The following is a 14,196-nucleotide window of genomic DNA, read 5'->3' on the forward strand; positions in this document are numbered from 1 at the left end:
CTCTCTTACACACTTGATGGGAAACGTAATCCATTTATAGCTGTAGTTAATATGTTCTGTAATGGATAACGGGAGCATATCGTTCAGAAACCCTCAGTTTTATTTTCTAGAAACCTTGTGCAAGCTACACTACTGTGAACTGTGAATATTTTTGAGCGTAATGACAAATAACCGGCTAATGCTTTCCTTGCAGAAAAAAAATATCTACGTATGACGACAGTTGTTACCAAACACTTTCGTACTACACAGACAAAGAAATTCGAGCAGCGTGATAGTCAGTATGATACGGCGGTTACATGTACTTTTGCGCCATCCGAACTACGTCACTTGCAGTTGAGCAGTAAAACAGCGAGCAAGTTTCTCGGGTATCAATTGATGTTGTTTGTCGCCATTGACAGTTAATGCAGAATTACCCCTACGAAACACAGCTGCACGAATTACGCCCAAATTTACAAGGGTTACAAGGACGGCAGCAAGACTTTTGAAGAAATGGGATACGCTTTTTGCTGCACACTAGCTAACAAAGCTGAAAGACACGAAATACACAAAGCACTGTCTAATTACATTTCACGTATTAGCCATTCCAGTACTTTTCACCCATTGTAAAATGAACAAATTTCAGAAGATATTCATCTTCGGTAATGGCAAAAGTACTTTCGAGTGAACAGAACCACTACATGGGAATGTGATCAATTCCGATTATGTGTGTGAGATGCAGTGATTGAGTCGTGAAACACAATAAACATTAACAATGAAGTTACTTGGTTTAACATAGTCTGCACCAGAACTTCAAACTCTGAAAGCAGTTAGGACACCGATGTTACCTGAGTCATCTCTACAAAATTAAAGTGTAAGAGTCCCGCATTTGTAGTCGTGACATTGAAGATAAAGCCAATGTACTTCACTTAATACTGCACTGCACTAAGGCAGCAAAAAAATACTTGAAGTTATACCATTTAAATCTTCCACGACTTAACTCAGTTATTGCCATTTTAAATACGAATGGTATAAGAAACTGTTACAGAACTTCATACAACACAGAAAAATGCCTAAGACCCTCGTACAAAACATTAGTACACTATTAATTTTATTCTGTTTTTTTACCACACATAAATATAAATAAATTTAATGAAATGTGACATTTTAACACGTATAAAAAATAGAAGTGTCAAAATAAAAAATAAAACAACTGCTATAGAGTTGTCGTTCATTGTATACCATAACAATTGCACCTCGTAGCTGACCGATAAGGGTCGTAAGGATATGAACCTTTAAAAAAATGACAACCCTTGTACGGCGATCCGTTTATCAAAACTTATCAACGAGATTATCAAAGACGACGCATGTCGTAATTTTAATGATTGAAACAGTTATTTAATGTCAGTTTTACATTTATTCGGATTGACAGAAAAAAGAAAGAGACCTTAGATTTTAACCATTATTGTGTTACTAAAACTTATTCACTTAGCATTCAGACAAAAACAGTAAACGAAGACATAAAATTGATTTTTTTAAATGTTGATGAATTCCTTACAAGGAAGAAAAACCAACGTGACAATCTTTCTTGCAGTGTTTTAGAAGGGCAAAAGTCTAAAGTTTTGCTACGTTATTGACGTCTTAAATTGATATTAAGTACAATAATTTCAACCTTTTGGAGATTTCTTGGCCGCGTGTATTTTCAGTGTACTGCTATTGCCCGAACGTCCTTCAGCGGAAGACAAAAATCGACTTCCAACGTACCTTACTGGAAGATAGCTAGCAGCTGTTGAAGCGTCTGAAGCACTAGTCTCGTAACGCGTACGTGAAAGAGAGGCGTCCAAGCATGCGCTGTAATTACTTTGTTCTAAACGCCTAGCTCCTGAAGTGACTCTAGCACCCACAATGGACAACGTTACGAACAACACAGAAGGATGTCTGGCTCGAGTATGGAGTTACGGCGGTGCTGCACAGTCGATTCCGTAACGTGTCAGGTGCATGATGTAGAATTTGGGTGCCCGGCCATCTGTTCCTGCACTGAGCGCTATAAAAGCCAGTCTGCGAGGGCAGCCCAGCACAGTTCGCAAAGCGTCCGGGCAGCAGCATGGCTTACAAGGTAGGCGAGCGCGCGCTTAGTCTGTCTCTTCAGTGCACCCACCTTCTGTGTCTCGAGGAAACAGGCGTATTTTTTCTACGCTAAATTTGGGAAGCTGTTGCTAGGACTTACCTCCACTGTTCGTTATCTGAGAACAGATCTGTTTCAAACCTTAAGCAATACTCTGTTTTGACCTAAGCAATAATCTATTTTGAAGAAGGTATGGCAGGGGGTTTTGTTTCCCATAGTGGAGCATAGTGGGCCTTATAGGACGGTACTCGAACAATTTTACAATGATACTAATGTCATTGTAAGAAAAACATGATTCATTAGCAGTGGTCCTGAAACCGTGAGATAAATAGAGCGTTACCATCATCGTCTTTATCACTTTACGTTTAGCTTTACTACGAAGAAATGGCATTTTTTTGTTTTTTGAGGTTATCAGTAACGACATTTAAAATATGTGAAATGCAGAAAGCGCAAAATTTATCAACCAATGATTTCTTTCCAACTTGTTAAAATTCTGGAACACAAAGGGGACCTAGAAGCATAGAAATTTTCATTAAAATCTGACGAATGAATGCTGAAAAGAAAAGAATACTCAATCAGTCGATGTTTTCGTCTCACTATCTGGCCTACACTCTACGAATCTAAGCTTATTGCATTTACAGAATAAAACAATTCCTATTTTTTGTTGTCACTTTCCATTCACAAACAAAACTACCACTCCTTTCTTAGGTCTCACGTCTACCTATTTTTATAGCTGAAACTTCACAAATGTGCACAAAAAATGGACTTAGTAGATCCCCAAACTTTTGCTTCGAGACAAGAATTTTGATTCTTCACCTGATGCCGATAAATACCTCGTCCACATGCTTTTTTTCTGTGTTTCAATGCATACCATTTCTATCAGCTTCGTGGGTTGATGGATGGAGGACTCTGCTATCATCCTGCAACTAGTAACAGTTCCATGTCATTGGAGATGTCCTCCTTGTTTCTACCATTCAGATCCGCTCCCTCTCACTTCATGCATGTTTACGAAGATTATTACTTTATTCTACAAAAAGTTGAAAAAAGGGCATAGGAGCTTAACGTCCCCTGGGCTACGAAGTCATTAGCGGAGAAACACACACTAATATTGGGACAAGACGTGGACTTGAACCACGAATCCAGTGTCTTAATCAGTGCGGCACATCGCGTGGTACATACAGTTAACTTGCATTGCCTAACAGCAATCACATTTTATGCCAGGGGCTTAAAATACTTTATTTAGTGGCGATAAATGTCACGAACGCTCGTTGGTAAGCATCGATGTCATCCTACCACCAGAAGCTATCAAATATTCATACAATCTCCTGTGGCGTTTCACAAGAAACAAAGAGCCAGTAACTGAGCTCACTTTTAAGCCCGTGACTATAGGGAATTAGTTGGAAAATCACCAAAGTGATCCGCTTCTATCCCTATTTCCACGTTCCTCCTCCTAAGACATACAGCGTCATTAGCCACACAGTTAACATATTTCGTCGAAGGAGAGGCCATGTATTGATTGGTTGGACACAGCGACATACTATTTAGTGATGTTTTTCGTATGTAAAGCTATGACGCTAGTAATGCGGCACTCGCACTCTAGTATCTCCTAGGTAGATCATTTTTTAAATGTCGTAGTGCACATTTAAGCAGTGATAGAAGCTATAATATGGTCAGAGTATTGTAGTAGCCACAACGTAAAACAAGTTTCATTCCATATGCCGAATTAGTTATCCCAAATTTCAGAATGTAAACCAGTGTTTATAGGAGACAACAATGATACATATTCTGTCAACAATGATACTTATTCTTATTCTCCATCCAGGTGATCATCTTCGCGGCAGTTGTGGCTGTGGCCCGCGCCATCTACCTGGACGCTCCCGCGGTGTACGCCCCGTACGCCGCCCGCGCTTACGCCGCCCCCGCTTACGCCGCCGCCCCCGCCGTCGTCGCCGCCCCCGCCGTCCGCACTGCGCCTGTGGCCGTCGCCGCCCCTGCCGTGAGGGCCGCCGCACTGCCGGTAGCCGCCGCCGCCCCCGCAGCCGTGGCCGCCGCCGAGTACGACCCGCACCCACAGTACAGCTACGGCTACAGCGTGTCCGACGCGCTGACCGGCGACTCCAAGACCCACCAGGAGAGCCGCGACGGAGACGTCGTCCAGGGCAGCTACAGCCTAGTCGAGCCCGACGGCTCCGTGCGCACCGTCGACTACACCGCTGACCCCGTCAACGGCTTCAACGCCGTCGTGCACAAGGAGGGCGGAGTCCACCCGCCGGTCGCCGCCCCCGCTCCTGTGGCCGTGGCCGCCCCCGCCGTAGCCAGGGCTGCCATCGCCGCCCCTGCTGTGGCCGCCGCCCCTGTGGTGAGGACCGCCGTCGCCGCCCCCGCCATCGCAGCCGCCCCCATCGCCAGGGCAGCCATCGCAGCTCCCGCCTACGCCACCTACGCCGCCGCACCCTTCGCCAGGGCTGCTTACGCTGCTCCTCTCTACCCTTACGGTAGAGCTTACCTCCGCTGAACCTGTTTTAGACTTCCACTGACGTATGACTATTACATAAACTCTTGTCCTGGAATTCGCTGATCATCTGTGTATTTATGCCATGTAAATAAAGGCGCTGACTCATAATATAGTTTCATTCCTACGAGATCATCCTTGCTGCTTGATGAGAGAATCAGATATGGCCGTCCCTAGTGAGAGAGAGCGAGACTGAGTGATGGGGAGAAGACAGAGAGAGAAAGACAGACAGATAAATAGATAGATAGATAAATGGATGGATACACACACACACACACACACACACACACAGAGAGAGAGAGAGAGAGAGAGAGAGAGAGAGAGAGAGAGAGAGAGAGAGAAAGTCTAACAGCAGCGTTAAGCTTTTAGCAAAGATTGCCACTGTGTCACCATCATGCAGCACAGCCAACACAACTGTAACAATGAAGCAGTATTCAGTCTCAAGCTTGGATTTATCACCTTAATACTCCATTCCAGGAGATGAAGAAGCTTGCACAGGATAGAGTACACATGCTATCATAGCGATGGTACACACTAAATGTTTTTGGTAACGATAATTTCTTAGTCATTTGTTTTTACACTGAAGATTTAAACTTTCTTTTAAAGACTCTCCGTACTTGACCACATACTTCATCTCACAATCCTGACACCTGTGTCAGTCTTACACTTCAACTTCTGCTTCATTTCGTTGTCCATCTGGAATGCAATGTTAACGTCTTCGTTGTTGAATAATCTTGCCATTTTAAATGAGATAATTACCGAATATGGCATGGCTCTATATTTCTGCGGATTTACCTTGCTTTGTTGGTTTGAATAGCATAATAATAAAGGTAATGGTTCATCGATGGTAGCAAAGTACCTCAAGATTGATCACCATTTGTTGGGAGCTGTCACAGAAAGTATCAATTTATGGCACATGGTATAAAAGATGGTTCACTGATAAATTTAGAGAAAACTGACACAGGAGTGTCCAAGGGGCATTTTTGAGCCCACTGTAGTGACGTCGTCGTGAGAACCAGCCACCAACCTAATCTCTCTTGCAACTGTTAAGTTGCAGTGCTCCTGTTGGTTATTCTCGGTGGATGCTAAGAATGCGAAATAGGTGAAAAATTGTTTTTCAGAATTTACTATGACTGCAGACATAAATTTACTGTGGACAGCAGCATAGTTGTGGGGGGTACGATCTATACATAAAATGATAGTGTAATCCATATCACAAGAACGTGTTTTTATTGGAGTGTTATGCGCAAATATGAGATGTGCAAGAAAAAGTTTTATATGCTTGACGTTGCATATTTACTACTTGCTTTCTACTTTTCATGGTGACGAATGGCATATTAACTTTATGTATGTGATACTATAGGCCAAAGTAGATAAATCTGCATGTGTGTCAGTATGTCTAGTAATGCGAAGCAATGATTTGTATTTCCATGTGTCATAGAACTTGCTACGGGAATAATGTAGTCCCGAAACGTGTTTGGGTAAATAAATTACACACTTTAGACGACTGGTGCGTAATATTCTCATTGTTAATTTACAAATTAACAGTAATACTCATAAAAACCATAGAGTTGGGAATGCATTGGTCCTCAACTTCAGATGGTATAAGTGTATTTATTATAATCACTTATTGATCGCCGGCCGCGGTGGTCGTGCGGTTCTAGGCGCTCCAGTCCGGAGCCGCGCTGCTGCTACGGTCGTAGGTTCGAATCCTGCCTGGGGCATGGGTGTGTATGATGTCCTTAGGTTAGTCAGGTTTAAGTAGTTCTAAGTGCTAGGGGACTGATGACCACAGCAGTTGAGTCCCATAGTGCTCAGAGCCATTTGAACCATTTGAACTTATTGATTAAACACAAGCACTGCTGTGCTGAAAAAAATTACAACACTGCTTCTAAGATTATTGTAACCAAACATTCTATAACCTCAAAATACACGTACATATACTATTTGGCTTAGTAATCTAGCAGTAGCAAACAATTAAAAATGTTTCCGACATGATCACAGATGTCTACAATCAGTCGATTTCTTATATCTTATTTATTTCAGGGATTTCTTGTACACGGTTCAATCACGTAAATATGATCACCGCCTATGTTCGATGTCAGCGTACAATAACCAATCACAGGCGGCAGATGGCAGCAGTAGCAGTGGAGGGTACGTAAAACGTGTCCGGGTTGCGCTGAAAACACTGCAGCCGTTGTCGTGATGCCTAAATGGAGCAATTTGCGTAGCCTTCAAAAGGGCGAGATCATTGGATTTCGGACAAGAGTGGGAGTACTTCCGAAACCCTGAACCCTGTAAACCGTTCACGTGCCGCCCCGTCGTTAAAGTTACATGGCAAAATGGCTCTATGCGAAGACAGCGCCTGGGAAACTTTGGTGCAGCACGGGCCGTAAGTGACGACTGCGCACATGTATACGGGTGAATAGACGTGCAAATGTAAAGCAGCTGACAGCTCAGGTGAACCGAGGGCTACCGACAATGTGTCCTCAGCGACCGTTCACTGAACGTTACAGCAGGTGCCTGGTCAATGCACTCACACTGACTGTTCATTCTGCGACGAAGGCTGCACTTAGCACACCAATATTGCAACTGAACGTCCACTGAGTAGTGACATTTGGCCTTTTCTGATGAGTCACGTTTTATGCAACATATTTTGTGTTCAGGCATAATGACCTTTCTCGACTCTGAGAAGCTCATCTGCAGAAACCAGCACGGTTTTAGGAAACAGCGGTCATGCGAGACACAGCTGGCCCTCTTTGTGCATGATATAAAACAGGATCTAGATACCGGCTCCCAGGTTGATGCCATATTTCTAGACTTTCGAAAGGCGTTCGACTCAGTTCCGCACTGTCGCTTGCTACAAAAAGTGCGCGTCTACGGTCTATCCAATGACATATGCGCTTGGATAGAAAGTTTTCTAACAGACAGGGAGCAGTATGTCGTCCTGAACGGGGCAACTTCAACAGAAACAAGAATAACTTCAGGTGTGCCCCAGGGCAGCGTAATAGGTCCTCTGCTTTCTACGATTTACATAAACGATCTAGTTGATGGTATTGATAGCGGCCTTAACTGTCTGCCGATGATGCTGTAGTCTGCAGGAAAGTAGTATCACACGAAAGTTGTGAACAAATCAGTGAGGATTTGCGGAAAATAAATGTGTGGTCTAATGACTGGCAGTTACCTCTCAATATTAGTAAGTCTAACCTACTGCGTATAAGAAGGCGAAAATCCCCATTAATGTATGAGTACAAAATAAATGATCAGTCTTTGGAAGCGGTAACATCAGTCAAGTATCTGGGTGTAACTATTCGATATGATCTCAAATGGAATTATCAGATTACACAAGTAACGGGAAAGGCGAACTCTAGATTGCGGTTTATTGGTAGAATCCTGAAGCGATGCAGCCCTTCAACAAAGGAAACGGCTTACAATATGTTAGTTCGTCCAGTCTTGGAGAATTGTTCGTGAGTACGGGACCCTTCCCAGTTGGGTCTGATTCAAGAGATTGAGAAGGTCCAACGAAGAGCGGCAAGATTCGTGACTGGTACAATTAGCCATTGCGAGAGCGTTACAAATCTCATAAAAGTTTGAAGAGGAACACACTTGCAGATAGGCGACGCGCTAAACAGAAGGGGCTGCTCACTAAATTCTGAAATCCAATCTTCACCGAGGATGTAGAGCGTGTATTATTACCACCAACTTTCAAATCGCGTAATGATCATAATTCAAAGATGAGGGAAATCAGAGCTCGTACTGAGGAGTCCAGACATTCGTTTTACCCTCGTGCGATCCGCGAGTTGAACAGGGGGGAGGGGGATATGACTTTGGCGCGAATTGTGCCCTCCGCCACGCACCGCTTGGTGGCTAGCGGGGCTAGCGGAGTGTACATGTAGAGTAGATGTAGGTGTAGGTGTTCAATAGACGTGGATCGTCTGCAAGCAAAAACGTGCAACAATCGTCGGGACGGCCCAGGCCGCAATAAGGAGCGTTATGGTCTGAGGAACGTTTTCGTAGAATTACTTGGGCGATTTCGTCAATCCCAAAGGGACAACTGATCAGCAGACGTGTGGATCTATCCTTGGGGACCATGTAGTTTGTTTTCCTCATCATCTACCAGTAGGACAATGCACAGTGTCACACAGCTCGCAGTGTACGTGTGTGATTCGAAGAGCACAGGGAGGAGTTTAAGCGAAGCCACTTGGCCACCAAATTCCCCGGATTTAAACCCACCCACCTCGATCGAGCAGTTCGCACCGTGGATCCTCAACGGGAAAACCTAGCGCAGCGGACCACGCCACTTGTGTCTTGATGACTCCACATTCTTGTTGATACTTTCCAGAAACTCATTGACTCCCTTATTTGACAGATGGTCACTTAATGTGACTTGACAGCTCATAATGACTCAATGGCGTGCGAGTAATTAGAGAGAGAGAGAGTACCAGCTCTTCAGAAACAGTCAGGGAAAAACATTATAGCCCACAGAAAGACGGCAACAGGACTGCGGTACGACGTGAGTTGCTCCAAATTTCTACACTTCAATCTTAGCCGCTACGCCACTTCACTGGGTAATCAAACAGTAAGAGATCTGTTCCCGTATCGTCCACAGTTTCATTCATTCATGTTCATAGGGTGTTTCATGGTGTGGGTTCCTGTAGTCATGTCCTAGTTCATGAACCACGGGCAACGTATGAGTGGCCAAGTAAGTGGTCCCGACAGTCGGGATACCAGTCACTTTGGAATAAGGCTGGGCATCTTGGACATATTCTGAGTCGTGGTCACTTTTGTGCTCATACGGCAAAGACTACCAAATCCACCGGTTAGTCCCTCAACCGTTAGGAGTAAAACTCAATGGGACTAGGGGCAAGTAAGGCTAGCAACCTGCTTGCCCAATACTTTAAATATGATGCTGGCAACAATCAGAGCAAAATGCCTCGGACCTTTGGAAGTGACGGAGTCCCACTTCTAACTGACAAACCAGGGACTCTTCAGAAACGACTTGGCAAACAAATGGTAATGTGAAGGGGAGCTATTAATATCAATGGGGGCTACTCTGGGAAGAAGGTAGATCTGGCAGAGGCTGCAAGTAAGATGGGGCTGGACGTTTTAGCTGTTAGTGACATTTGGGTAACGGGGGGGGGGGGGGGGGGGAAGAAGAGGAAGTGGGAGAATACAAGGTCTACCTGTCAAGAGTCAAAGCAGGAATAGCACAATGGGGTATAGGGCTTTACATCAGGAAAGAAATGGAACCCAGCGTAGTTGCAGTAAGGTATGTAAACGAACGACTGATGTGGATAGATTTGACAGTGTCTAGCACGAAAATTAGGATTGTGTCAGTATATTCGCATTGTGAAGTGACAGATCAAGATAAGATGGATAGTTTTTATGAGGCACTCAGTGACGTAGTTGTTAGAGTAAAGTAAAAGGACAGTGTTCTGCTCATGGGTGATTTTAATGCCAGGATTGGAAATCGAACAGAAGAGTATGGAAAGGTTATGGGTAAATTTGGAGAGGATATGAAGGCCAACAGGAACGGGAAACAACTCTTGGATTTCTGTGCCAGTATGGGCTTAGTAATCACAAACTCCTTTTTTAAACATAAGAAAATTCACCGGTATACTTGAGAAGGCAGGGGAACCAGATCTGTCATTGACTATGTAATAACAGATCAGGAATTCAGGAAGGCTGTGAGGGATACACGTGTATTCAGGGGATTCTTTGATCACACTGATCATTATTTAATCTGCAGTGAAATTTGGATTGTGAGGCCGAAAGTGCAGGTGGTCAGGTCCATATGTAGGAAGATAAGAGTGGAGAAACTTCAGGATAAGGAAATCAGGCACAAGTACGTAACAGCGATCTCAGAAAGGTACCAGTTAGTTGAATGTAGTCAATTACAGTCATTGGAAAAGGAATTGACAAGGTACAGCGACACAGTAATAGAAGTGGCCAGAGAATGTCTTGGAACAGTAGTATGTAAAAGTAGGATGAAGCAAACCGCTTGGTGGAATGACACAGTCAAGGCAGCCTGTAAAAGGAAAAAGAAGGCGTATCAAAATGGCAACATACTAGAACTCAGGTAGACAGAGAAAGTTATGTTGAAGAAAGAAACAAAGCCGAACAGATAATTGCAGCATCCAAGAAGAAATCGTGGGAGGACTTTGGAAATTGGTTGGAGACTATGGGTCAAGCTGCTGGAAAACCATCCTGGAGTGTAATTAGCAGTCTTAGAAAGGGAGGTAAGAAGGAAATGACAAGTATTTTGGACAGGTCAGGAAAACTGCTGGTGAATCCTGTGAATGCCTTGGGCAGATGGAGGGAATATTTTGAAGAGTTGCTCAATGTAGGTGAAAATACGATCAGCAATGTTTCAGATTTCAAGGTAGAATGGGATAGGAATGATGATGGAAATATGATCACATTTGAGGAAGTGGAGAAAATGGTCAATAGTTGCAGTGCAATAAAGCAGCTGGGGTGGATGAAATTAAGTCGGAACTCATCAAATACAGTGGAACGTCAGGTGTTAAATGGCTTCACAGGATAATTGAAATAGCCTGGGAGTCGGGACAGGTTCCATCAGACTGGACAAAAGCAGTAATCACACCAATCTTTAAACATGGAAACAGAAAAGATTGTAACAACTACAGAGGTATGTCTTTAATTAGCGTTGTGGGTAAAATCTTCTGAGGTATTGTTGAAAGGAAAGTGCGAGTATTAGTTGAGGACCAATTGGATGAAAATCAGTGTGGGTTTAGGCCTCTTAGAGGTTGTCAGGACCAGATCTTTAGCTTACGGGAAATAATGGAGAAGTGTTATGAGTGGAACAGGGAACTCTATCTATCCTTTATAGATCTAGAAAAGGCATATGACCGGGTTCCTAGGAGGAAGTTATTGTCTGTTCTACGAGATTATGGAATAGGAGGCAAACTTTTGCAAGCAATTAAAGGTCTTTACATGGATAGTCAGGCAGCAGTTAGAGTTGACGGTAAACTGAGTTCATGGTTCAGAGTAGTTTCAGGGGTAAGACAAGGCAGCAACCTGTCTCCACTGTTGTTCATATTATTTATGGATCATATGTTGAAAACAATAGACTGGCTGGGTGATATCAAGATATGTGAACACAAAATAAGCAGTCTTGCATATGCGGATGACTTAGTTGTGATGGCAGATTCGATTGAAAGTTTGCAAAGTAATATTTCAGAGCTAGATCAGAAATGTAAGGACTATGGTATGACGATTATCATCTCCAAAACGAAAGTAATGTCAGTGGGAAAGAAATATAAACGGATTGAGTGCCAAATAGGAGGAACAAAGTTAGAAAAGGTGGACAGTTTCAAGTACTTAGAATGCATATTCTCACAGGATGGCAACGTAGTGAAAGAACTGGAAGCGAGGTGTAGCAAAGCTAATGCAGTGATCTACTCTCTCCTGCAAGAAGGTGGCCAGTACCAAAACTAAGTTATCTGTGCACCGTTCAATCTTTCGACCAGCTTTGTTGTATGGGAGCGAAAGCTGGGTGTATTCAGGTTACTTTATCAACAAGGTTCAGGTTACGGATATGAAAGTAGCTGGGATGATTGCACGTACTAGTAGATGGTAACAATGGCAGGAGGGTGTCCACAATGAGGAAATCAAAGAAAAACTGGGAATGAACTCTATAGATGTAGCAGTCAGGATGAATAGTCTTAGATGGTGGGGTCATGTTACACGCATGGGAGAAGCAAGGTTACCCAAGAGACTCATGGGTTCAGCAGTAGAGGGTAGGAGGAGTCGGGGCAGATCAAGGAGAAGGTACCTGGATTCGGTTAAGAATGATTTTGAAGTAACAGGTTTAACATCAAAAGAGGCACCAATGTTAGCACTGAATAGAGGATCATGGAGGAATTTTATAAGAGGGCTATGCTCCAGACTGAACGCTGAAAGGCATAATCAGTCTTAAATGATGATGATAATGATGATGATGAGGGAGGGAGACAGTGTAGGATATGGATATGAATTACCACGAACGTTCGTGCAGAACTAAGGCTTCTAATAAGAATTTGAACATCACTATTCACTGCCTTAAAAGCTTTTTTGAATATTGCATTGTTTAGAATAAGAGCCTGCTGTATCGAATAGCTGTTATTAGTACTCTTATCCCCCACCCCCACCCCCCATGAACCATGGACCTGGCGGTTGGTGGGGAGGCTTACGTGCTTCAGCGATACAGATAGCCGTACCGTACGTGAAATAACAACGGAGGGGTATCTGTTTTGAGGCCAGACAAACGTGTGGTTCCTGAAGAGGGGTAGCAGTAGTTGCAGGGGCAACAGTCTGGATGATTGACTAATCTGGCCTTGTAACACTAACCAAAACAGCCTTGCTGTGTTGGTACTGCGAACGGCTGGAAGCAAGGGGAAACTGCAAACGTAATTTTTCCCGACAGCATGCTGCTTTACTGTATGGTTAAATGATGATGGCATCCTCTTGGGTAAAATATTCCGGAGGTAAAATAGTCTCCCACTTAGATCTCCGGGCGGAGACTACTCAAGAGGACGTCGTTATCAGGAGAAAGAAAACTGGCCTTCTACGGGCCGGAGCGTGGAATGTCAGATCCCTTAATCAGGTAGGTAGGTTAGAAAATTTAAAAAGGGAAATGGATGGGTTAAAGTTAGATATAGCCTGAATTAGTGACGTTCGGTGGCAGGAGGAACAAGACTTCTGGTCAAGTGAATACAGGGTTATAAATACAAAATCAAATAGGGGTAATGCAGGAGTAGGTTTAATAATGAATAAAAAAAAATAGGAGTGCGAGTAAGGTACTACAAACAGCATAGTGAAAGCATTATTATGGCCAAGATAGACATGAAACCCATGCCTACTACAGTAGTACAAGTTTGTATGCCAACTAGCTCCGCAGATGACGAAGAAATTGATGAAACGTATGATGAGATAAAAGGAATTATTCAGGTAGTGAAGGGAGACGAAAATTTAATAGTAAAGGGGGACTGGAATTCGATAGTAGGAAGAGCAAGAGAAGGAAACGTAGTAGGTGAATATGGATTGGGGGTAAGAAATGAAAGAGGAAGCCGCCTGGTAGATTTTTGCACAGAGCATAACTTAATCATAGCTAACAGTTGGTTCAAGAATCATGAAAGAACGCTGTATACATGGAAGAACCCTGGAGATACTAAAAGGTATCAGATAGATTATACAATGGTAAGACAGAGATTTAGGAACCAGGTTTTCAATTGTAAGACATTTGCAGGGGCAGATGTGGACTCTGACCGCAATCTATTAGTTATGAAGTGAAGATTAAAACTGAAGAAACTGCAAAAAGGTGGGAATTTAAGGAGATGGGATATACACTTTTAACAGCTGTCCCTAAAATCTCAAAATAAGGAACGAAATTAAAAACTCTTGAGTACCTTTGTGGAAATGATGAGAATCTCAGCTGGATAGAAAATGCTCTCGCTCTGTGCCGGAAGATTTCCGCTAGACTCTATGCCCTCGAAAAGTTTCGGAAAGTTTTTTCATAGGATGCGAAAAGTAAATCATTACAAGAACGCATTCTTCCGACAATCCACTGTTATGACATTATTTA

General features: G+C 43.3%; 1 protein-coding gene across 1 annotated transcript; it reads left to right on the forward strand.

The window, feature by feature from the left end:
* The first annotated feature begins 2,057 nt into the window (after positions 1 to 2,057).
* On the forward strand, positions 2,058 to 4,724 carry LOC126334803 (cuticle protein 19.8-like). Its single transcript, XM_049997436.1, has 2 exons — positions 2,058 to 2,092; positions 3,924 to 4,724. Exons 1-2 carry the CDS (start codon positions 2,081 to 2,083, stop codon positions 4,614 to 4,616), a joined length of 705 nt encoding a protein of 234 aa, XP_049853393.1. The 5' UTR covers positions 2,058 to 2,080; the 3' UTR covers positions 4,617 to 4,724.
* The last annotated feature ends 9,472 nt before the right edge of the window (positions 4,725 to 14,196 follow it).

This window comes from Schistocerca gregaria, chromosome 2, assembly GCF_023897955.1.
Source record: "Schistocerca gregaria isolate iqSchGreg1 chromosome 2, iqSchGreg1.2, whole genome shotgun sequence".
NCBI lineage: Eukaryota > Metazoa > Arthropoda > Insecta > Orthoptera > Acrididae > Schistocerca > Schistocerca gregaria.